Source organism: Sparassis crispa (genome assembly GCF_003851025.1).
Source record: "Sparassis crispa DNA, contig_000011F, whole genome shotgun sequence".
Classification (NCBI taxonomy): Eukaryota; Fungi; Basidiomycota; class Agaricomycetes; order Polyporales; family Sparassidaceae; genus Sparassis; species Sparassis crispa.
Window position 1 is genome coordinate 417,969 of NW_020939757.1, and position 24,236 is coordinate 442,204.

Sequence of the window (24,236 nt, forward strand, 5' to 3'; positions counted from 1 at the left end):
CTAACCAATGGCCATCGAAGTGTCGACAACCTCCCCCACCTCCACGCGGGCGATGTCCTGTGGCCGCATCGAGAAGATCACATCTTTCAGCACTTGCGCGATCAGGCCATGCTGTGCTTCGGTTGCAATTTTCCCGCTGCACAATTCTCAGCATACGCTTGAATTGGAGGAAAGTAGAAAGCGCACCTATCCTTGACGCTTTTCAGCAACTGGTTCGCGTCTTCTCTCTTCCTTTCTTCCTTCTACTCCGCCCATAAGATCAGTAAGTCTAAAAGAGTATCGGACCAGCGACATCACCGCACCTTCGCCACTTTGTCGTCTTTCAGTGCCGGAGGAGGCGCACGTGTGCCCGACACCGAGCTCTGCGCCTTCGACAGCTTCTGGTGCAGGTCGATAAGCTGCGCCGCTGCATACGCGCGATTCTATCCCATCATGAATCCTCGCCATTGCACTCGAGCCGCTAAAAGAACTCACCGAAATCAGCGCACTCTGGCTGACGGTATTCACCCAGTACTTGTTCCATAGGAGGCCCAGAAGCTCATTGTCGAGACTGCTCTTGAACACCTGCACCTCGAGCGGGTAGTACTGCCCTGCGTGTACACCGAAGTCCTCAATCTTCGAGAGCGGAATCGACTGGTATTCGGATGACTGAGCGTCGGATGGGACGTGCGTCTCTGGGTATGTACGGAATGCACCGATGTCAACCTTCCCCGCGGAGACCGTGCGGTTAGGGTCGATCTGCATCACAGAGGATTCAGTGGGGGTGGATGGAAATGAATGTAAAAGATCGCGCACGACTACAGCTACGAATGGATCTTGGTGCTTCTGGTTCGTCATCTGCGTGTTGACATCGATCCCGGACAGCCAGCAGCCGTAACCCGGGTGCGAGTGGTACCATCCTACCGCATTCTCCAACCTCCCAACCTGCAGTCGGGATAGATACGAGATGTAATGACAGAAAAGAACATGCATGACGCACCCGCTCGCTGCCCTCGACATACTGCACCATGTACTCATACGCTTCATTCGCCGCGTTCACGCGCGTCTCCGTGCCCTGCACCGGGAGTGCGAAGGAGTCGACGATCACCAACGCGTTGCCGACGACTTTGCCCTGCATCATGCCCATGATCTCGTGTGGCACGCCCGAGCGCGCGTGGATCACCATCTTGATGAGCGCAACGGCAGATATCTTGCATACTTTGAAATAGTGTGGACTGAAAAAGTGTCAGTGATCTGAGTTCCACACATCGAGAAGAGGCTCTGGGAAGGCAAAGCGACGGCTGCAGGCTGCAGAGATGCGATGTCTGTCTTGCAGGGGCGAAATTCCACGGAGGGCTACTGGATAATGACAAAGACTCATTATCCTATTCTCCTATCCATATTTCAACTGCTCCTTGGAACCACACCCACGGAAGACGACTTAAACACCCTAGCAGACCACACAGCCGCCCTCACCAGCGTAAATTGTGGGCTGCGTAGGTACTGACTCTTGTGCCCATGGCGAGTCACGGAGGAGCTGTCTGTTCGCTTCGGGGTCAAATTTGAAGATTTCATCCTGCGGGGATACATCTCGAATGTCGTTCACCAGAGAGAATGTCTTCAGGGCTGTGCTCGACGACATTGCGAGAAAGTCGAGATAGAGTTCGCAGTACTTGGCCACTGTGGCCGTGTGCACACTAGGGACGGTGACTAGGCCATAGGACAATCTTATCTTATCTACTTTCCGACCGGATGACTCGGAGAATACATGGCGGAAGCTCTTCAATTGAAATCGGCTACTAGAGTAGGCTCTAGTACAGTAGTAGGCGGCTAGGCCAGTGTTTTCACACCCCACCTCGCAGCTACCGCCACTCAACTTTTGATAAGCTTTCGTGAAAGATACCATAATAAAGATCAACCATGATTGCATACATCCGCTCGGAGGAGCAAACCGTTCTGAATGTAATTCATCTTGCTATTCCCCAGACGCGGATAACCGTCTTGTATCTGGTTCGATTGGCAAAGAGAATTCCACTGGCGATTAAGTGAGTGTGTCCGCCCGAGAACACTGCGGCCATGACGGAGTGCTAACGACGTCCTGATGTGCAACGGGAAGACGTGGATCGCCGTAAAAGGGATGTAAAATTCGCCGTCTACATTCTCGCCAGTGACAGAACAGCGTCGGTTCCTGCGGCGAACCCGTTCGACGAAATTCATATCCTGTCACTGCAAGTAGGAGCCGCTCAGGAACAAGATGACGTACCCCAGTTGTCTTGGTCAGGTCGGAAGATAGGATACGAGGACGGTGTCGTTCCGGAGTACATCCAACGTTCACTGGTTGTCTATCTAAGAGGAATTCATAAGTCACACGACAGACTAAACGCAGGCAGAATGCCTGGAGACAGAACAACATAATCTCCCGTTTCCACAGCATGTGAGCTGTGCCAATTTAACACAGTTTGACCATCATATCTCCCTTTTGAGTCTGCTGGATAAATACGACATCGCACGGCGATACGGAGTACGATACTCATCCAGCAGTGAAAGGCGACGATGGAAACAGGAGCTCGTGCATACTGGAAAAATTGTTCAGGGATTCAGGTGCTCAGAAGCATAGAAGTGGGCGGCAGAGTAATGATAATAGAGCCTGCGACGATCCCTCTGTCCTTGGACAGTGACCACGTTGCGTTCAAGAGCTGAATGCATGGCTAAATTCGTAGTTACGCGATTACGAGCCTGCAGCTTGGACACATGAACGACGTCTGCCGGTATATAAGTCATAATGATCGTTACCCTTTCTTTCTTCCTGAAGACTCACCGCTTTGGCACAAACTTGTCCAGCCTGTGGGTGGTACAATGTAAACACTGGGGAGGGGCAATCCGCGCCAGAGAAGTTTTGTTTGCACATGTTGTGCGGCACCCTTCGGCAATGAAATTGTGGCTGAAAACTCGGTCCTCAGAACACTGCCTGTCGTGCACGTCAAATTCAGCTCGTAGATCACAGAATTTTGCCTCACCTTGTATGTAGAACTTGTAGAGAATTGGTATATCTACAATCTCTCGGATGGAATTTGGAAAGTTTGTAGTTTTACTGAACTTACAGGCATGTCCTCGTGTAACCACCCTGTGTAGTGCAGCTGTTCAGGCTGTAACTTGGTGACAAACAAAAATTGAGCTAAAGCCATACGTACATGTCTAGATATTGATGTTCTGAATACCTTATCTCCCTGACATGCAATGGCTGGATAAGTTTACAGTGTGTTATTTCATCTGCATGTCAGGCATGTAATGAATGACTCTGTCACCCATACAGGGATTTTTAGTGCAGGCTTCTGCTCTCAGATGATAACATTGACACAGCAACTAATACTACTGTTTGAATTCTAGCAATACAGGATGGGAGTGGGGTCGGAAGACATTACTCGAGCGTTGACTAGCAGCTTCAAGCTTCACCGAGGCGTTGCCGAAGCGTCACTTTTTCCAGCCACATTTCAGTGGCGTGCTGCTTAGTCAGCCGCCGTGACACCAACAGGGATTGCCCCTCCCCATAAACACGGTGAGAACCCGGCCTGGCACGATCACGTGCCGGCACACGTTCGCGTTCTTACTCTTAGCGGAGCGAAACATATCCAACAGCTCGAACGCGGCGAGTTGCAAGACAGCAATAAGGACGGTGTATACAAGTGAGTATACGGCGAGTATGTAATAGCTACGTATGGCAACAAGGAGTGGGCGCGTCAGTTTAGATAAGTACTAGATGATAGATAAATGAGTGCATCGTCCAAGAACCTCAAACCCTCAAAAGTACACAAGATAGCATACGGCGATAAGCCGTCCAAGAGCCGAGTACTCAATCGCGGTACTGCGGGTTGTACGGCTTGTCCGACGCCAAGATGTCGACACCACCGCCGCCGACGCGACGGTAGCCACGCGTCTGATTGTGGTTGCGAATGGAGATGATGGCGATGGCGATGAGGAGCAGGAGTGCGCCGCCGAGGAGGCCCATGATGATGTACGTGTTACGTGTGAGCTCTGAGAGGTTCGGCGTCGACGAGGGCGAGGGCGTCGACGACGCCTCTGCGAGGTCGCCACTGACGGTGGCCGAGGACGATGAGTCGGACGTGTTGAACGCCTCAAGGCGGGCAATGTTCAGCGAAGGGAACTGGATGGCGGCGGCGTTTGCGTCGGTCACCTGTGATTACAGTTGTCAGCGCTGCCGCATAACAGTGCGAGTGAATGGGGCACGACGTACGCTAAGAAGCTGCGTGTACGGCAGCGGGTCGCCGACCTGTGAATAGTTGTTGAAGTTGTGCAGTGTGTAGACGTTCCGCAAGAAAGTGTCGCCGAGCAGGAACACTGTATAAAATCATGCGAGTTGAGAACAATAAGGCGAGGAGATCGCAGTACTTACTTCCGGGCGAGTTTGGCAGACTGTACATCGCGGCACTGCAGATGGCATTTGAAACGGAGGTGCCGGATTCGGGGATCGTCAGGTCAATGGGATGAATAGGGAATTCTTGTCCGCTGTCAACCAAAAGCGCCACATTAGCACGCCCTTCGAGACATCATGAAAGGAAGAGCAAAACGGGAATTGACGGAGGGACAACATGCCTAATAATGAGGCTGACATTGATCTGAGTATCGCAGGGGATGCTATTCGGGTTCGAGCCGTAGATCCGGTCATAGAAGTACGAGTCGATGAACGCTAGATATACAGCAAGTTAGCGCGCTCACCCAACACAATGCTGTGCCTGCAACGCACCTGTCGGGGTTCCAGAGTCAAGGGAAGCCGTGAAGTTTGTCGAGCCAACACCACTACAACGCCAGATGTAATCGGTGGACACACGGAAAAGAACGATCGGTGCTCACGTCTGCTGGTAAGTCTGCCCATTGATCACAAGGCCGTCGAACTGAATCGTCCAGAGGGGTCCGAGGGGGGAGTCGATCGCCGGGAGCTGTGGTGTGTCCGCAATTTGAGCATACTCCGGAAGTGCTTCACCTGAAATGGAAGGTCAGACCATCCAGTTCTAGGCATGAGAATCAGAAGAAGCGGAACATACCGATCGTGAACTCTCCGCCATCAATTTCACCAGTACCAGTGTTCCGTGACATGTAAATCGTGATTTGTGGGGGAATGTCAGTGTTCCGCAAGAAAATCTGCAAGGCGATTCGTGTGAACTGGAGAAAAAGACCGATGACGATGGAGCGCTTACGTTCTCCAGAACGGTCAATCCGCTGAATGCTGAGCTTCCAAGTTGGAGCTGAGAGGAGGCAACCGACTGCTGAGTAGGACTGGAGGGGATGACGAAGGTAAGATAGGCTGCAGCCATGCGTTCCAGGTGCAGAGATACTTACGGGCCCAATCCGAGCAAGCCACTGACACCGGGCAGGAGCACCCCAGTCGCGCTCACGTTGAGCGCGTTGACTGCGCGTGAAACGTGTGTGTCATGAATACGAACATAAGGGTACCTTACTGCCACTTACTGAATACCTGATCGACGGTGTAGTTGCTAAAGGTCACGTTGGTCTGTAGGATGAAACCCTCGGCGAAGGAATACTGGCCATCGATACCGTAGTTAATCTCGCCGGCCACGGAGGTGTTGTAAAAGTAGTCGAGAGATACTCCAGCGGTATCAACCCAAAGATCGTTACTACCCGTATCAAGGATGACCTGCGGCAGAGAGTTTCAGCCACAATCAATGTAGCGTCAATGTCATTTTTGGACATCGGAACACACCTCGAACGCTGTACCCCCGACAGTGATGTCGCCTATGTAGCGCTCATTCGCGACATTATCGAAGCCGCTGAGGGTGTCGACGGATGTCGCCGCCTGCTTGGTCGCAGTTACAGAATGGGCAGTCTTTCGCGGGAGAATCTCGCGGCGGAAAGGAATGCTAAAGGCGAGGGAACTGGACGCAAGTGCCGCGCACAGCAAAGAAGACTTTTGGGATAGGCTAGAAAACATTTTGCAGAATCGTCAGCGGGAAAAGAGAAATAAGGGAAGGAAGAAGGGCGGGCGCGGAGGATGGAGGAGGGCACATGGACTGTTGCATTGTTTATGTACCCCCACATGTTGATGGCGAGCTCGAGGCGGGTAACCCGGGAGCCACGTTTGACGGGCGTCAGTATCGAAGGGGTTGCAGCTGCAGTGAGCATCGCCGCGTACTGTACTATTTCGACCAACTGTTCAGTCACGCATCACGCAACCCTCTGAACTGGGCTCTGAGTTCAGAAGTCACGCATCACACACGTCTCCGAACTCAACCTAAGGTCAGTTCACCGCTTTCCCACGCCTTATGAAGCCAGTAAGCGCCCACTACGACCTGAACTGAACCATTCGTCACCAGTCACAGCGACCTCTGAACTATTGAACTGGCCGAACTGAGCGTCACGCATCACAATGCCTGAACAGTTGGTCGAAATAGTACAGTACTATTGTTTATTTTTTGGCGAACAGGAACTGTCCTGTGCGGGCCAGCGCGTGTAGTAAATACGTGAGTTTGGGATACAGTACGTGCTAGTGTGTGTCTTCGTCCCCGTGCGAGTGGCCCGCTATGCGCAGATGCGTTCAACGGTCCACCCGAGGAACTTCAATATTGCAATTCAGGAGCTTCCAGAGAAAGGCGCGAAATTGTGTCAAGGCCTTCAAAAATTGTTATGCGAAACCGCCTCGTACGCAGCCCATCCTCCTCTTGCTCCTCGCGAAGGCCACCAATATTTGTGTCACTCGACCGCCAGAGTGGCTGAGAAAAACCGCTTTGGGGAGTCGATAGAATTATCCCAGAAATTCTGCCCTGATGTATAGACTTCAGACTTCCATCCTTCGGCGCAGTTGTGCCCCATTAAATCGCTCACGCCTCTGCGACAAACATGTTTCCAAGGGCGAATAATGATAGAATTAGCAAAAAATAGTAGCACGCAAGCAGCCTATAATCGTATCAAAGGTAGAATGGAATCCCGTAGACAACAGGCGCCGCACCCGTGAGGTACTTCAGCTTGCAGCACTCTCTGGCTTTGGCCACGGCGGTCACCGCGGAGACGCCGTCACGCGCACTGCCCGCGTCTACAGTCTCGTTTGGCCGCCAGCGGTTCACTTCAGAAGGGATCAACCGCAGGCTATCGAATACCGCCTGCGAGAACTTGTCGATGTCCCTGTCGGTCACGTCCCAGAGGTTCGCGACGAGGGTCGGGCTGTGTACGGTCACGGTCAGCCAGGCCGGTCTTCAAATAATCCTCGATACTCACCAGCCGGCAAGCATATAGTTGTAGGGCGTGCCGACGCGATCAAAGTCGCCCATCTCCTTGAGCGCGCCGGAGGAGCATCCCCAGAGCATCGTCGCAGCACAGCGCGGCAGGTGCCGTATCTTGTGTGAGCGGACGTACTGCTCAGCGCCACCATGTCCGAAATAGCTGACATGTGGCAAAAGCAGTTAGCAGTCGAAGACCGGCGGGTGTAAGCATCGAAAACGCACATCACCAAGTCGTTTCTCGTCAACGCATCCACCAGCTGCTGCTCGCTGGGAGCGCGACCGACGACTCCATTCCAGCCCACGGCCTTCATGCCCCTGAGCCAGGGCGAAAAACGCGCTTCCGTGTTCTTCAAATCTCCACTTGGGTTGAGGACGTAGTAGGTCTTTCGGGGGTCCACAACCGCCCGATCGACCTTCGCCTCGTCGCCCTTCCACGCCTCGGGACTCGTCTGCCGCCGCGCCAGCTCGGTGCGGTCGAGCAAGAACTCCATGCTCGGGATACGGCTCACGCTCTTTCCCCGCAACACCGGGAGCGACTCCCACGGGATGCCCTGGACGTTCTTGTCGAGCACCAGGAACGTGTGTGCATCGTTGTGCCCCGTGGCACCGGCCGGACCGCGGCTCCGCAACCGCGCCACCTGCTCCTCGAGCGCGCTCCGGAGGTCGACGCACACCTGGTCGACGTCGACCTCGGCGATCGCAACGGGAACGCCGTGGAATTGGTAGAGGTCGAGCACGAAGTACACGAGGTCCTCGAGCTCTTCGTCGCGGCAGTGCGGCGGGAGCTCGGCAAAGCACTCTGTGAGCGCATCGTCGAGGCGAACGCGCGTCTTCTGCTTCTTGTCCTGCAGCACGAGGCTCCGCTCGAAGACCTTGTCTAGACGCGTACGAAGCGTCGCGATGTCGTCGGGCGTCATGTTCATCGACTGGCTGAGGATAGTCTATGCAGTGCGCGATCAGGCAATCTCATGAGTGCGGATGTGGCAGGTCACTCACCTTGAACGCCCCCAGCCAACAGAACTCGATGTTGTCGAGCAGCTCCTGCAAACGCTTGTCCAGCGCGGTCCGGTCCGCCCACCAAGCGGCACGTGCGCTCTTGTCGTCTTTCTTGATGTTCGCAGCTCCCTTAGTACCTTCGTCACTGAGCCGGATGATCTCCTTAAGCTCGCCGATGGCATCGTCAAATGCCAGGTGCTCGTCATCCTGGTTCTCCCGTCGCCCCTTCAGCGGCAGGCAGAAGATGAGCGGGCTCTGGCTCGCCCTCTGGCGCGTGACAAACATCGTACTCTTGTCCTCTGTGACGGTGATGTTCACGACGGTCCAGTTGGCCGGGAGGAGGCGCACTCGGGGCGCCGACATGCTCGGAGCATCGAATATCGCGGATTGATATTTCTTCTGCACTTCTTTCCAATAATCTTGGAGAGAAGACTCGTCTGTTGAGCCGTCAGGCTCTTCGTCTGAGTCGTCGAATGATAGGGAACCTCGGTGTCGTCGTACGCGGACTTGGACAGGTGGTGGCAACGGTGAACCATTGGGGGTAACTACCGGCCAGCGAAGGTCGTCGAACGATAGTGGATCTCGGAACTTGTGTTGAACGGCCTCCAGCATTTCTCGATGCAATGTGATTGAGGTCGAGGCATCTACGCTGCAAAATTAGAGATCACCTATGCCGGAACTGTATTGCACGTCTTACCGATGAGACGTGCAGCAAGGACCGCCGCATCGGTTCCTCCCTTTCCAAGAGACGTCTGCAGAGTCCTGATCAACGCCAGCGATATCGCCGCGCTCCGGACGTGCGGTACGTTCCCACGATGCGAGATGGAAACGAGATCCGACCAGAACATCTTCTCAGCCGTAGTGAGCGTGCCGAGGATGTCCTGCGTCGCCGGTGTCAGCGTAATTGCACGGTGGGTCGACATCCCCATAGGTATAGTGATTGCTGTGCAGGTTTGGCATCAGATCTTATTGCGAGGAATGCGCCGGTCGTTGTCACGTACCGGACTCGGCCAGGGAGCTGAGGAACATATCGGCACGGAATCGAGAGTACACATCGTCGAGGGTCAGTTTCGCCATGAGCGCACTATGCTCCGCCTTTGTCTCTGTCGTCGGGGGAAGAGACGCAAATCGCTCAAGCAAGGTCTTGTACTCTGAGCCAGTGTCATGCAAGAGACCAACTGAGAACCGGAGGAGTTAGATGATAGAATCATACGTGAGCAGAGCTCTCTACGACTTACTCTGTTGCCGCAGAATTACTGCAAGTAGGGCAGGTGCTAGCGCATCTTGACCGGACTGATTTCTTGGCGACCTGGGCGAGACGCCAAGAGACTTCCTTGCACTACGCAAGAACATCAACGACCATTTCACCTCTGTACATGAAATGCCATCTTACCCACTCATGACACCATCATAAGCCGAGAACAACTTCCCCAACTCATCGAGCATCGCGAGTGACCGTTCGTAGAGCTCTTGAGCATCCTGGTGATGTGCGTTCAGCTGATTGTAATGACCGCGCAAACGATGGACATCTGCAGCATCAGTACCAGCGACGTCCGTAACCAAATCGGCTGCTTGGATGAGGGCACTGTGCGCCTCCTCCAGCTGTCCGAGATGTAGTAAGATCTCTCCCTTGCGCGCCAATGCCCGACTGATCATCGCGGGCGCTTTCAGAGAGTTCGCAAGATCATACGCTTGTTCTGCGAAATACTGTGCCTCCCTTGGGGATCCACGCGTGAAGTAGCCCTGGGCCAAGGACAGCAATGTGTCCATCAGTCCATCGGCGATACGCCATTCAACGGCATCCATAGAAGACCTTTGCTGGAATGACCTTCTCGGTGCGACCTGTTCGGAAGACCGTGAGGGTTCGGCAACCTCAAACGGGTTGGACGGTTCTGTGGTAGACTTTGACGGAGGGGTAGGATGCAATCGTGCCATCGTGTCAATGGCACGATTCCAGAGTCTCAGCGACTGCAAAAGACCATCGAGAGACGTGTTTGCATCGTCCTGTATAACGGGGCCACGTTAGTCAACCTCAAAGGGAAACAATGCAAAACCCCCACCCGTGAATACTGCATCACAGAGAAGATAGATGCTGCGACAGCTGCCCGTTCTAAGACTGCAACACGTAGTCGCACTCGTTGTGCAGTAGACATCCCCTTCTCGTCTACCGCCAGGTCTTCAGACAGTGCCAAGGCTTCGCAGTAGGCACTCGCACTAACAATGGGCTAAGCATGCTGATCATCTCAGCATACTCTGAATGCATAACTCACCTCTTCAGCACGTTCCCTGCGGCAGCAAGGGCTTCAGCGTATCGCAACAGGAACATCACTCGCACTTCTGGCGACGCCTCTCCACTGCGAACAGATGCAAGCGCTTGGTTATAAACGCTTGCTGCTTTCCGCGCCCTTCCCAGCTTGACGTATTCGTGGGCAAGCTCCAGGGATGCCATGATGAATTCTAACCAAACTCAGCGTTAAATCCATGGAAATGAGAAAATGTTCTTACCATCTGACGTCGCTCCTTTGTGTTGCTCACTCAACCTCCGAGCAGTGTTGAGTAACTGGATCTTGACCAGGACATGCCCCAGTAAGCCAACCAAGTGCGATGTCGTTACTTGCAAGATGGGTATATGGTGCATAATAAGTCATGGTCGCAAATTTGTAACAAAAGTAAAATTCACCGAGTAGACTGAAGAACTTGGGGAAGTCATCAAATACGGCTGCCGATTTGTGGTGATTCACTGCTGGCTTTGGAGGTGTGACAAGAGCTGTGTTGACGGGATGATCATTCAAGGCTGGTGAGAACGATCCCATCCTGAGCCCATGCTACGACAAGAACACAGAAGAAAACGCATACCATGACGAGGCTTGGGCGTCACTGGCGGATTGTGTCTCGCCGAAGCCTTGGCGATTCTCGTCCTTGTTGGCCCACCTCGTGTGCTAGCACCGGCTCTTGCAGCAGGTTTCTTCTTGGGAGCGGCGATTACTCGAGGTGACTGAATCTTGGCAAGCGATTGACGAGGGACGTTCGATATCATCTTCTTTAGTACTTGCCATGCCTGCTCCGCATTTGTTACAACGACGTGAGCGTGGTTCTCCCCCGCTATACGATGAGTGTGCAAAGCCATGTAAAGGTGGGTCGTTGCGAGATACTGTGTGCGATATTGGACTAAGCCACTGTCACTACTAGGGTCCTAGAACTTGTCATGAGGACCCAAACAAATCAGACATGATAGTGCGACATACCTCGCGTGAAAGCAGCTCAAGCGCTTCCGCAGCGATCTCGGTCGGAGACAATCCCGCTATTGATGCGCTACCTTCAGCAGGAGCATAGTAAGCATGTTCCAGACACTTAAGTAGCACGCGTGCCCTCCGTACGGGTCTTTCTGTTGGCGAGTACACTTCGAGCGCATGGCGCAGCAGAACATCAATCATCGCACGCACCCCGGCCTTCCACCGGCTGCTCTCAAGGCTTTCTATCTGTCTCTCCAGCAGTGTCCCGATGACACAGTTCCACGTCTGAGCGCCTTCGCCGCCGGAGAGCGCGGTCTCTGCTAGCCACACTTTCGTGCTGAGCTTATCGGGCTCGAGGAACAGATCACACGCGCCCATGTACGTCGCACGATCCAGGACACTAGCGATCTGCTTGAGTGACGATGAAGTGTCGAACACGCCGCTAGGAGTGGTGCGAACAGCTTGAACAAAAGACGGCTGAGAAAAGGGGAAGGTTTTAATACTCATCACAAAAGCGTCAAACGCGAGCTACAGAGCGGATTGTCAACCATCAGAAAAGAGCGCAAATTATCTTCTGGGTACGTACCTTTCGATCACCCGTCTTCGCTTGACAAACTCCTAAAAGCTCCCACCGCCTATACAATTGGTCTTCAAGCTGCGTCCACGCGTCCTCCTGCTTCCTTGCATCAGACCCACCGCGTCTTGCCTCGCGGTACATCTCCAGAGCGCGGCTGCCCAGCACGCATCCTTCGTTCAGGAAGCGCACGGTGTGTGAATACCGACTTGCCTGATACAACACCCCTGCAAGATGGTGGAACGCGCCAGACACGCATCGTACATAGTTAGCGCACGACCCCATCGCGTCCGCAGAGGACGCGTTGTTGCTCAAACCAGAGACCAGCATCGATGCACGAGCAAGGCATCCAAAAGCATACGCGTATGTGTCGGGATTCGAAACACACATAGATGTCCGGGCGAGCACAAAGAGCGTGTCCAGAGCCGGCGTGACCGTGTCAGTACTGAGCGTGTGCGTCTGCGGCAGTGTCAGCTGTTGTGAGGTGAAGATCATGGTGCAAATACCTCGTGGACAGCCTCTGCAAGGACACCAATGATATTCTCCAGCACAGATTTCGCCGAATTCTGCACCTCAGTAGGAGACGAAGATTCGAGGACCTTGATAGCGGACCGCCGCAAGCGTTCCAGAGCACGCCTCACCTTATCGGCGGTGCGCTTCTCGTCCGTGTCGTTCCTCTTGCTCAGGAACAGTCCGCATCGTGTGATAGCCGTTTCTGTATCATGCAAGCGTGAAGCACGATCGCTGGCGCAATCTAACAAGGGCGTAAACTGATTAAATCTACCGGCTGCTCCTGCCAAGTGAAGTGACTCACCGTCCCATTTGTCGAAGACGGTGAGAGCCTGTGCAAGCGTCGCACATATCTTCGTGCCATCGACTATGAACTTCTCGCGTCCCGCTTGAGCAGGTTCGCTCCCACCGATCATTCCATTGATTCTATCCAACGCCTTCATATCGCCAGCCTAAAAACATGATTGACACTAAAACCACCAAACACAGTTGATATTGAACGTACCTCCTTGGCACAAGCAATCCAGTATTCGCAGAACGCGACAAAGCCTGTGCCGCTCATGAATGTGGTCTTGTCAGGGCGACCTTGCACAGCGGCGACCACGCGTTCATAGCTTTGTAGCACATGTTCTGCCACTTCACACTGACTATCTTCTTCTCCGCCTCGTTCTCCCGCAACGAGTGCCGCAGCGAATTTGACCGCCTGATCCCAAAATGTATTCGAAACAATGATAGAGGGGCGAGTGTGCGCAAGGCATAGCAGCGCATAAGTGCGTAAACGATACGCCGTCCGAGGAGCGATTCCTGGTGATGACGCACAGGTCGCGATCGCTGTGTATGAACGAGTAAGCACTGAGTCGTGCTGCTTCTCGGGCAGACGCGTTAGCTGGGTGGTCCAAGCGAGTAATGTAGGACTGGAGTCGAGCACATCCGCTAACGCGGCGAGATCGAACTTGGGTTGACAATAGACGGCGATGGAATGAAGAAGATACGTCGAGATGAGGGTTAGTATTAGTTCAGGAATCTCAGTTTCCACAAGAGGGAGGTAAACAGCGCAAAATTGCAGAGGTTTGCTTGATAATTGGTAGTCCGCGTAGTATAGCGCGATTAGAGCATTACGCATGTCGGCCAGGATAGAAATGGCGGTGTCATACTGTTAGAGAGAGATATCAGGTGCCAGCCTGGAGACACAGAATTGACGAACGAACCATCTCGAGGGAGACGAGCTTACCCACCACAGCCGATGCTGCTCGTTCGATGTCCACCTCCCTAGGGCTCAGCTCTCTGAGAGTTTCCAGACCCTTCTTCGCTGCAGAAGCGTAGCCGGCCACACTAGATTCCGAACGACCCTTCTGCTTCGCTTTCCATCCAGAGTCAATGATGGTGGAGAGATTTCTGGACGCTGCATTGACAGCACGCATGGCATTCGTGCGACGGTCTTCCACTGAGAGCAGCGACGCCTTGGCTCTCCCCTTCGGTTTCGAGATAATGAGCTTTGTCGCAAGTTCAGTAGCAATAGTGTCTGCGTTAACCTCGACCGCAGACAGGGACGCCTTCCCCTTCCTCTTGGCATTTGAGATGGTCAGCTTCGTAGAGAGTGCTGTGGCGAGGTCATTTGCAGTTTCTGTCTTCGGCTTCGCGGTAGTCCTTGGGATACGAGTCCTAGCAGGTGCAGGCATTGAAGAAGTCAAGCCGAGGCAAGGAGTCGACAGAATAAGATTTGGCGGCGATTGGAATAGGTTTAGGATGAAATTTGGTGAGCGTGCTTTTCCGCGTATGATCCCGTGACTCCGAACGTGTGACAGCGAGGCTTGCCCGCTGTCACACCGCGTCGGTGACAACGGCGGGTTCTCCTCTGCGCCATCATGACTGTGAGCACAACAACCCACGACCGTCCGCACGACGAGTATCAGTATCTCCAACTCATTCGGAGCGTACTCGATGCCGGTGCACCTCGCCCAGACCGCACGGGCACGGGAACTCTCTCCATTTTTGCACCTCCTTCTCTCCGCTTCTCGCTCGCCGACGCGACTCTCCCTCTTCTCACCACGAAGCGCACATTTTTACGCGGCATTGTTGAGGAGCTTCTCTGGTTTGTGCGCGGCTCGACCGATTCCACGCTGCTTTCGCAACAGGGGGTGAAGATCTGGGACGGAAACGGCTCGAAGGAATTTTTAGAGAAGCGGGGATTGGGGCACCGGCGGGAGGGCGATCTGGGACCTGTCTATGGCTTCCAGTGGCGACATTTTGGCGCGAAATACCGTGACTGTGATGCAGACTACACGGGAGAGGGAGTAGACCAGCTGCAGGAGTGTATACGAAAGATCAAGGAGGACCCGACTGACCGCAGGATCATCTTGAGCGCGTGGAATCCCGCAGGTGAGTGTGTCGTCTCGCTTGCCTCATTCTCGTTTTCGCATTGACGCGTTCACAATGTCCTCATAGACATCCCACTCATGGCACTCCCTCCATGCCACATGATGTGCCAGTTCTACGTGCACCTCCCGACCGCCCCGTCCGAGAATCCCAAGCTCTCCTGTCTGATGTTCCAACGCTCCGCTGACCTCGGGCTTGGTATTCCTTTCAACATTGCCTCTTATGCGCTGCTCACGCACATGATCGCCCACGTCACCCGCACGGACGCGCACGAGCTGATCATCCAGCTCGGCGACGCGCACGTCTACCGGGATCACGTCGATGCGCTCGAGGTGCAGCTGCTGCGGCAACCGCGGCCATTCCCGAAAGTGCATTGGCGCAGAGACGTGGCGAGCATCGACGAGTTCACGAGCGAAGATATTGTCGTTGAGGGGTACGACTCCCACCCGAGCATTGTGATGAAGATGAGTGTATGACGGACGCCCACTTCACCTGCTGTGATATGTATCATTGCGCTCTTGTTGCTTGTACTTTCGGACTTAGATTTTGTTGTCACGTCCATAGGAGTTCACGCGAGAACCCTTGTAACCTCTGCCGTGTATAGAGACATCCTGTCCGAGCGGATCGGCAGCCCTGTGCCTGCCTCAGACACCACTGGCGAATTTCAATCCAACCCCCCTCCCGCCGGTCATTTCATCTGCTGCAAAGCTGCACTCGCGGGGTCAGTGCGCGGCTACATCCAAATTCAGATGAATATGGAGATCTCGTAGCAGGACAGCTGCAGGACCCCTGACAATTGGGGAGGATCCTGAGCCGATTTCGGACAAAATTTGGACTTTCGAGAGCCCTGGTTTTTCACGGACAAACCAAGGGGTTGACCACCATATGGCCTCAGCCATTTCGCGGACATCGGAGGGCTGAATCTACGGGGCCTAATCCGGGACCAGACAAACGCGCGTGAAATCCTGGCGAGGCACCGCGAGAGAGGGAGGAAGGGGTGGCGGCTTCGCCGCCTTCCCGTAATCGCCCAAAATTCCCTTTTTTGGGGTCAAACACGACGCCATGCCTGAGGTAAATCGCGGACATGGACCTAAAATATGGTGGTGATGCCTCATTTTTTGCGGACATTTTTGGCCCCTCTGGATCAGGCATCTTGGCCAATTGTCAGGGTCCTCCTCTCGTAGCCTCGTGATCGAACAGCAACAACACGATCGACGATCACGACGCGGACGTCCGAGGGACAGCAGGCACAGTATTTTTGAAACCTCGCTCGGCACCCGAATGGCATTCTCGACATCCGCAACAGACACTGCAGCGGTTGAAGACGAAATTCTCCATTTTTCTGCACGAGAGGAAAATAAACAAGAATGCGTGTATAGGTGGTGTACATTGTGTTAGTGAAAACACACCAGGTAAAAAAGAATATGTTATGTCGTAGCACATGGTACACATTGACGGCGACCTCCGTGAGCGCCTTTGCCTTGTACTACAATTACAACAGAGCGTAGCACAAGCCTAGTAATCGGTCCGTATATCGCAACGAGAGCTTACAACACTGGGCTTCAGAGCGGCACGACAGCAGCGGGCCTATATATATATACATTAGTCGCACACCAGCATTGGATTGTCCTGATACACGGAGAAGAAAATATTCTATCAGTGAATAGTCTGCGCAGAAGTTGTGTATAGGACATACCGGGCGCGCGAACGTCCAGTAGTGCATGGAGGTGTACGCGCGGGCGTAGCCGACTTCAGCATACACGCACATGTACTCCCACTTGCGCTTATAGATCGCGAGGTCACGCTCGTTGGAGAGCTCAGGGCGGTCCTTGAGCATCTCCGTGATCATCTCAGGCGTCCAATTCTCCTGCAGGCGCCTGTGGAACAGAGGGTTGGTCATCGCTTTTGGAGGTTAAAAATACAAGCTATTTCACCTGCCCCACTCTCTCAGTGTGCGCGGGTAGTCTGTAGAGACCCAAGGGTGAGAATCGGAATGTTATGGCTGCAGTGCTTTCAGGGTGATACTCACGAACGCCGTTGTCTTCGATGCCCTCCAGGACAAACCTCCGCGGCACCGCTTCCTGGCACGCGTTGGCGAGGTACGTTGCGGATGGCAGGATGGTGTTCGGCCATTGGTACTTGCGAGCGTAGTCGGTCGCCCTATCACGAATCAGTAAACTAAGTTCTATGTTCGCAGGCAACTGGACTCACTGGTACATTGTCCAGCGTGACTCGGGTTGCGAAGTAGCAGTCATGACCGCGGTAGCGCGGTCGGACTTGAGTGCCCAGTCCAGGATCTTGAAGTACTGGTGCATGTACGCAACCCCGACGGCCTGAATATGGTGTGAGATCGAGGTATTGGACCGCTTTAGTACAATGGCATACCTCGAGCATTTCGACGGAGATGAACGCATCGAAGGCTTTCTCGAATTCTGGGGGAAGATTACGGTAATCCATGAAATGCACGCGAACTTTGTCGGATAGCCCGGCCTCGGCGACGCGCTGCTCCGCGAGAATCTTCTGTTGAATGGAGAGTGTGAGAGTGTCTACCGTGCATCCCATCTTCGCCGCCTGTTGTACCTCTCGTTAGCATACACCGACGATATTCCCGCAGTCTGCACACCTCGATAGCCATCGCGCCCCAGCCGGACCCGAATTCGAGCAGCCTGTCGCCGGGCCGTACGCGGGCCTTCTTCAGGAGATAATGAATCTTGTGCAGTTGCGCGTTCTCGAGATCAAACTTCTTCACAGTGCCGTCCAGATCACCCCGGACTCCGCCGGTCTCATCCGTCCAAAGCGCGCACGAGTACATCATCTCCTTGCTTAAGATGGCCTGACGACCTTATCAGCTTCCGCGCGTGGAGTAGTGTACAAGACACTGGGTAAGACGAACCTGGAAAAATGTGTTGCTGCAGTCGTAGCCGGTTACCTATGTCGGGGCGCCCATCAGTCTGATACCCGGATGAGCCCAGTAGAGTGCAGGACGTACAACATTCGGGATGGACTTGACGAGTGTCTGCCCAAAATTCTTGACAGCGATAGACGAGATCATCCAGCTTACGCGACTGTACATGGACATCAGGCTCGTCAGGGTATCTCGGTTAGCCAGCCACAGCTATGACAAAATCAGTGATAAGATGACTGAATAGATAATGTATTCTTACGTCGAGAATGGCTTTCAAATTTGATGTCGTAAAATCACCATGCATGTAGGCCTCAGAAACTGCCGGGAACAGACAATTTAAATCACACGAAGCCGGGGAAGCACGGCCACTCACAGCCTAGATCATGGGAGAGGTATACTCGGACCCAGAATGCCTCATTCTCTACCGCAATATCGGCGGAGAGGGAGATGGGCCGGTCGCCGACAACGCCAAAGGAGTGTTTATTTTCCCCCTCCGTGATGACCAAATGGCCGTGCTGGAGTCCGTTCTTGAGGGAGCGCAACATGAACCCCCGCACTAACGAAAGGTGAAAATTGTCAATGTGGCATGACGACGGCTATGAACGAGATACGAACTATACTGGACGAGCGATTCCCAGAGGGAATGCCTCACAGAGCCAAGGAGTGTGAGAGACTGTGCGCCCATGATAATTTGGGAGCTCGAACGACTGGGGGGGGCGAGTGCACAACTCGAAGCAAACTCGGCCTATTTCTATTTGCATCAGGAAGGGGCCGCCTCATGTCTGATTGGATCGAATCCCGGAAACTGGTACAGAGCGGACTGCTGCTTGTGGATTAGCACGTACTAATCTCCGGCTCTGGGTTCGATACGACGGTTCCTCGTGCCGTATCCTGAGTGCTTCTGTTGTGGGCCTGTGTGTAGTACGAGCAGCCGACCGGCGCGATGCGTGGGCGGACAGGTCACTGGGCGGAGAATTATCAGAACCATCACAACGATGGGTAAAGAGGACTCGGACGAGTCTGCGCTCGCCAGCAGGGGCTGTCGCTGTGCTCCGCCGAGCGAGTGCGTTTCGTACTCACACGCTGACGGCTCATAATTAACTGTAATTAATCGCTTGCCTGTAGCATCGCGGGAGCATGCGTTAGGTCCGTTTATTACATAGATTGATGTTACTCATCTTCATCTTATCGCTCTCATCCAACGGCTATCCGCAAGTCCGACTCGTCCTTCATAATCATGCATCCTGCATACACCTGGTGCATTCTTTGAGTCCTCAATCTCGGTTTCATGTTTCTGTAACAGGGACCATCTGGTGACCGAGCTTCCAGACTTGCTAACCTTCCGAATCGCCACACATCAATCGCCACAGGGAGGATCCAATCCTCAAGGGTCATTTCTTCCTCTGGAGCAGCCCATTCATCCTTATGCAGCATTCTGATTGATTCTGACTGAGATATATTACTAGGAGGTTTCTGGCAGGTCAAGCCCGAGGAAAACATACCGAAATCCTCATCGTTCAACATGAGGCAGATCCGTTCCAGCCCGGTACGACGTCGGAGCGCTCGGCCTCAGCTTCTGTGGCGCCTAGAAGTTGATTAGGGCCGGCCAGTGTGGTCTCCAAAGCACCAACGATATATGGTACTTACAGCAGCATGGCATGGGTTTAGGGTCACATTCTATGTCGCCATTTTGTTGTGCTAGACTGATACATGAACTCCGTGCTATTCGCCAGTTTTATCACGGGCTGCAGGGCTTTGACACGGGCTTGATGCACAACGATGTAGTAATACTGCCGTGGACCTTGATCTTTGCAGGCACGGGACTCATTATCCAACCCCGTAGCGCAAAACGCGTCTGAGGTGCGTACAGCGCCACTATCTTTCAGAGTAACTGCATCACGCGACTACAAAAGTCTGCAGGCAATAGAAGCGTAGTTCTATGTTATTCACCCGACATCGGAGAAGATTGCTCCAGCAAAGCACCCGCTGCGACTTACCGGCCGGAAGTTGCAGCCACAGGTACACACAAGAAAGCATGCTTCTCGTGCGGCACGCGCAGCTAGACGATCGGTTAGATTCATGCTGGCGTCATAGCCACTGGCATGAAATGCGTCGCTCGGACATGTCATGGTGCTGCCGTCATGTACATTTCTGGTGATCTGGATTTTGTGATTGTCGTTGCTTGCGGACCCTTTTTTCTGGGGTGCTTCGCCTCTGTTCTGAATCAAGTGCCTTTCGCCGACTCTGTTCGGAGACGCCTCACGATCCCTCAGCGCATCAGCAACCGCCCGCTGCTAATGACTCAGCTAACGCACTACATAAACTGGTTCGAGACCTCTATGCGTGATTGATGTTGTGCATGTACATGTACGTATGTAATGAACACATGAGATAACGACTCCGAATCGTCCTAAAGTGCCCGAACCATCTTACAATAGATTGATGCCACAGACAAGGCACGACCGCTGCTAACCGCACGACGTAGATACATCTGAAGTGATGAACACGTAAACTAGGTTCCGCTAACAATCTATGCCGTTACCATATCACCAAAATGCAGCAAAGACACCATCCTGGTGGCCAAGCACCGTACTTCGCGGATCAACGTCATCACGCCGGCGCAGTACTACCCCACAGCTGGAAGTTGCGGAAGTAAGAGTGGGTCGTATTTGGCGGAGCCCACGACGAGGTGCTGCCTGAACACGTTGCATAAGTTATGACACCAAGAATGATCAGGCAAGACATACCTCCGAAGAATGTCCTGTTAGACGAGCAAAACATTAGTATATCTGTTAATCATGCGTCAGGGGAGAGAGACACACGAGAAGAATATTCCACCGATGTTGACTGCTGAGTTGTTGCGGTATTGCAAACTGCTCTCCGAGATTGCTTGCACGTCGTTGTGGCTATTCACAATGAGTGCCCGCAAATTTCATAAAAGATAAGGACGTACTACAGTGCCACCTGACCGTTAGTAACGTTCACAGGACTATTCATCCGTACGAGCAAGGATATGCGATTCCATCTATCAACCAAATTAGTCACAAATTCAGCAGACGAAGGCCGTCAATGGAAGTACGTACTGTCCAGCGTTAAAATTGAACGATCCGCGATCAATACTTGTACCATATCCATCCGAATTGCATATAAAGTGGGAGTTTGTACAAGTACCATTGGGCAACAGGAAGTAAGAGTATACTGCGCAGGAAGTTTAGCAACATTATGCTTGCGAATCGTCAAACGCACCTTCACCAGCACCACCCGTCCTCCACATTAGTCGTGAAGTGAAGCAGTTCGAACCATTTGCTGCAGATCCACCTGAACAACTCGAGGTGTTCGCACCGCCACGGAGCCCAGGCAGCTTCCCGCCAAGCACCCACGTGAAGTTGGTATCGAATGCAACGTCGTACGCGAGAAGCATCGACTGCCATTGCTTACCCGCTGGCGGCGACCAGTACGAGTAAAATTGGGCACCTGCTGTGCCCGGGTGCGAGAAGCTCCCATTGGGGTAGGTCACTCGCAAGACGGGGGTAGGAGTCGGAGTAGGCGTCGAGGTCGACTTCGACGTAGATTTTGCGGTCGTTTTGGCTGTCGTCTTGGCGGTAGAAGTCGCAGAGGACGTGGTAGAGGGAAATGGGTCTGGCACGAACGCGAGATCAGCTGCTCCGTCGATGTTACCCTGGACGGACCAAGTGGATGTGATGTATGCTGAAGCAGAGGAGGGTGCGAGAGTGGCAGTTGGCATCTTGAGACTTGTGCTGCTTGAGAGAGAGTAATGGGACGCAATCGCCGTGGGGGACGAAGTTTGAGCACTTGCGAAGCGAACAAGCGCGAACAGAAGTGCTAAATGATGCATGGTTGCCGGTCAATGCATTATTGGTAGCCAAGCAATGATTCTTATAGTGTCACGGAATGGAATCAACCGGATGGCCATGGTCGACGCGGAACTGCGGAAGCATCGCGGCTGAGGTGGGGGAAGTGCGGGAACTTGACGGTACGTCACTGGCTCAGGTTCCAAAATCCTCAATCTCATGATCCATGTTGAAGATATTCTGCTACGTCACTTCAGGGAATATAAGGTGTTTCGGATACACGAGAATGACTCACCAACAAGCGATGCCTAGGGCGGATGCACTTCAGGAGGTCGGGACATTCGTGCGGCATTGCCCGATATAGTTCAGCTTCGCACTAGTCAGAAATAACGAAAAATGAGTCCACTCGAGGCTCGCGAATTCTGAACGGCAGTCGTTATTGCGGACAAAGTCGTCCTCCATGGAAGGCGGGGGGGCTTCAAGTTCGTCACACATCCGTAGACACCTGCCTAATTTGGCATACCCGCCTCTCAAACTCTATCTTCCACAAAGTCGTACCAAGCGCTTCACATGTCAGTATTTCTCATTAATCTTCAGATGCATCTGTAGAGAAACCGTGCAAATCAAAGTACCAAATCGTCGGTAAGTGCTGATCCTGCGAGATCGTGGGTGCTGAACAGATGCTGTCAGATGTGATTAGATTCGCAGGTCCAGAACCAGCAGGGGAGATCTTGCACAGACACGCGACAAACAAAAGGGAGAGCATCTCGACGAGGTGGGCAGGCGAGGACCAACATAGAGGCTCGATGAGCGCAGAAGATTTTCCGCGAGTGTCAAATTCGGACGGACAACGTGGGGTATCTCCGTGTCCAAACAATAAGGATACCCCGGTCTCGAATTTTGAGTTCAGAATCGAAGTCGTCTTCACAGGGTGTGGCAACCGATCTGCTCGGAAAAAAACAAGAATCACGGCATGTGTGAGCGCACCAAAGGCTAAGCGCGTCAAAGACCACGCGCACAAAAAGCCAGCAGCAAGAACGACCGAGGCGCCCACCTCGGGGTTTTCATGTGTGATATCGCCTATTGCTGTGGATTCCAGGTCGCACAACGATAACTTCAGCCTCTCGAGGTACAAGTGCGGCCTCATAATCTCGGAAGTAGCATCAATCTAGCAAAGTCAGGCGCTCCGTACCCACGTAGTAGATCTTAATCTGACTATATGAAAGAGCATTGAATATCCTGTTGAGATATACAGCAGCAGGAAGAAAGTGTTTGAGAACCGCCAGCGCCAGGATGTTTGTTGGATGAAGGCGATGAAGATACTCGACCCAAGATTTATTCCACGGAGAAGGCTTCTGTGTATTGTGTCAAGCGTTAACGCGTCATATAAATTGAACAAAATGACACCGGTCTCCTATATGCTGCACTCCGCCGCATGAGACATTTCGAACAATACTGGATGTTAGGTACTCACAGCGTTGCTTGAAATCGGCTAATGTTCGGCTTCCTGTTCTTACATAAATAATTACTGGGAAGCCACCCTACGTGGAGAGAGAGAGCACTTTGGGAGGTTACAAGTAGCTACAGCAAAGGAGCGGAGACAAAAGTTTACGCGTGCGGCGTGACCGAAATGGACCCACAACGGTCACACTTCCGCCGTGACGATAATCACAAGGTGGTCACAAGAGTCGCACGCTTCGAGATATCTTCGACAACGATTCTTGCTTGATATCTATCACGCTTCAATCCACTATGAACCACGTTCTTGTGATTCTGGAGGCTGAAGCGTGCCGACACCCTTGCGCCATTCCTCATGTCGGGACATCCGACTGTGTCGCCGATCGTAACCGTAATTTTGCCGCGACGCCTCCGTTCAAGGTTGCCAGCATTAGTCCTTCTGCGCCTCAGGATATCCAACATAGCGGCGACTGCGTCGAGGATATGGGGCCATTGTCATGAGCACGAGTTCCTGCCATGCGCCGAAGCGATCTCAAGGGCGCGCAGAAAACCTGACACGAATGAGCCGCTATGAAATTTGCCATGCCTATTTTGTCACATGGTTAGCAGGAGACCGGATTCTTCCACCTAACAAGTACTAATCTGTATTCCGTGGGTCGCGCCCCTGCACCGGGCGAGAAACATGAGCCAACGTCGTTGGCTAGTCGACGACAGTTACACGGATGCAAGCTAAGTGCATGTATAGACTGAAAACTACCGTGACTACTTATGCAGGTAGCAACTTGAATGAAGTTAGACTCCGCGCCAGCAAGCGGCCATGCCCTTTTGGGGCGTGTAAACGCCCTCTCGAGTGGAGATGACGACTGTAAGCTCATCACAGCGTGGCCAGATACGTTATTTTCACGGAATCGACATACCAGGTTATGCGGATGTATGGAATGTCACTCCTGGCTTCGATATCTGCCTCTTTGGATATCTGGACAGTTCTGGACAGTGAGTGCTATGACTCGCCAGATACCTTCCAGTTGTAGCGGCACGCAGGGGCATATAAGCTCTGAGGCTGTTCGGCAATGCAGTCCGACCAACTTGCATCGCAAATTTTTCCTGAAGACGCACCGATCTTGCCAATTACTCAGTGAGTAT

At 53.2% G+C, this 24,236-nt stretch overlaps 7 protein-coding genes across 7 annotated transcripts; 2 read left to right on the plus strand and 5 right to left on the minus strand.

The window, feature by feature from the left end:
- Positions 1 to 1,621, minus strand: SCP_1101340 (COP9 signalosome complex subunit 5; the record flags this gene model as incomplete). Its single annotated transcript, XM_027762570.1, has 7 exons — positions 1 to 136; positions 187 to 242; positions 303 to 422; positions 475 to 738; positions 796 to 924; positions 980 to 1,214; positions 1,488 to 1,621. 7 exons carry the CDS (start codon positions 1,619 to 1,621, stop codon positions 1 to 3), a joined length of 1,074 nt encoding a protein of 357 aa, XP_027618371.1.
- A 2,208-nt stretch (positions 1,622 to 3,829) lies between these two features.
- On the minus strand, positions 3,830 to 5,944 carry SCP_1101350 (acid protease; the record flags this gene model as incomplete). The annotated part of the gene is made up of 11 exons (XM_027762571.1): positions 3,830 to 4,171; positions 4,232 to 4,335; positions 4,391 to 4,503; positions 4,591 to 4,684; positions 4,742 to 4,794; positions 4,849 to 4,978; positions 5,040 to 5,136; positions 5,193 to 5,271; positions 5,335 to 5,404; positions 5,464 to 5,650; positions 5,717 to 5,944. 11 exons carry the CDS (start codon positions 5,942 to 5,944, stop codon positions 3,830 to 3,832), a joined length of 1,497 nt encoding a protein of 498 aa, XP_027618372.1.
- A 973-nt stretch (positions 5,945 to 6,917) lies between these two features.
- Positions 6,918 to 14,221, minus strand: SCP_1101360 (hypothetical protein; the record flags this gene model as incomplete). The annotated part of the gene is made up of 19 exons (XM_027762572.1): positions 6,918 to 7,170; positions 7,225 to 7,389; positions 7,452 to 8,170; positions 8,226 to 8,869; positions 8,923 to 9,168; positions 9,227 to 9,403; positions 9,464 to 9,564; positions 9,619 to 10,229; positions 10,286 to 10,439; positions 10,496 to 10,682; positions 10,731 to 10,838; positions 10,906 to 11,019; positions 11,082 to 11,418; positions 11,471 to 11,986; positions 12,045 to 12,491; positions 12,539 to 12,786; positions 12,847 to 12,994; positions 13,048 to 13,695; positions 13,751 to 14,221. 19 exons carry the CDS (start codon positions 14,219 to 14,221, stop codon positions 6,918 to 6,920), a joined length of 6,294 nt encoding a protein of 2,097 aa, XP_027618373.1.
- A 186-nt stretch (positions 14,222 to 14,407) lies between these two features.
- Positions 14,408 to 15,394, plus strand: SCP_1101370 (Thymidylate synthase; the record flags this gene model as incomplete). The annotated part of the gene is made up of 2 exons (XM_027762573.1): positions 14,408 to 14,921; positions 14,988 to 15,394. 2 exons carry the CDS (start codon positions 14,408 to 14,410, stop codon positions 15,392 to 15,394), a joined length of 921 nt encoding a protein of 306 aa, XP_027618374.1.
- A 1,126-nt stretch (positions 15,395 to 16,520) lies between these two features.
- Positions 16,521 to 18,508, minus strand: SCP_1101380 (cyclopropane fatty acid synthase; the record flags this gene model as incomplete). Its single annotated transcript, XM_027762574.1, has 12 exons — positions 16,521 to 16,547; positions 16,615 to 16,795; positions 16,853 to 16,883; positions 16,948 to 17,078; positions 17,130 to 17,251; positions 17,304 to 17,489; positions 17,542 to 17,751; positions 17,812 to 17,847; positions 17,908 to 18,033; positions 18,083 to 18,141; positions 18,197 to 18,379; positions 18,439 to 18,508. 12 exons carry the CDS (start codon positions 18,506 to 18,508, stop codon positions 16,521 to 16,523), a joined length of 1,362 nt encoding a protein of 453 aa, XP_027618375.1.
- A 1,925-nt stretch (positions 18,509 to 20,433) lies between these two features.
- SCP_1101390 (polysaccharide lyase family 14 protein) lies at positions 20,434 to 21,679 on the minus strand (the record flags this gene model as incomplete). Its single annotated transcript, XM_027762575.1, has 6 exons — positions 20,434 to 20,519; positions 20,571 to 20,584; positions 20,646 to 20,729; positions 20,777 to 20,848; positions 20,907 to 21,021; positions 21,070 to 21,679. The coding sequence occupies 6 exons, from the start codon at positions 21,677 to 21,679 to the stop codon at positions 20,434 to 20,436; spliced, it is 981 nt and encodes a 326-aa protein (XP_027618376.1).
- A 1,708-nt stretch (positions 21,680 to 23,387) lies between these two features.
- Positions 23,388 to 23,594, plus strand: SCP_1101400 (hypothetical protein; the record flags this gene model as incomplete). Its single annotated transcript, XM_027762576.1, has 1 exon — positions 23,388 to 23,594. The coding sequence occupies one exon, from the start codon at positions 23,388 to 23,390 to the stop codon at positions 23,592 to 23,594; it is 207 nt and encodes a 68-aa protein (XP_027618377.1).
- Positions 23,595 to 24,236: the final 642 nt, after the last annotated feature.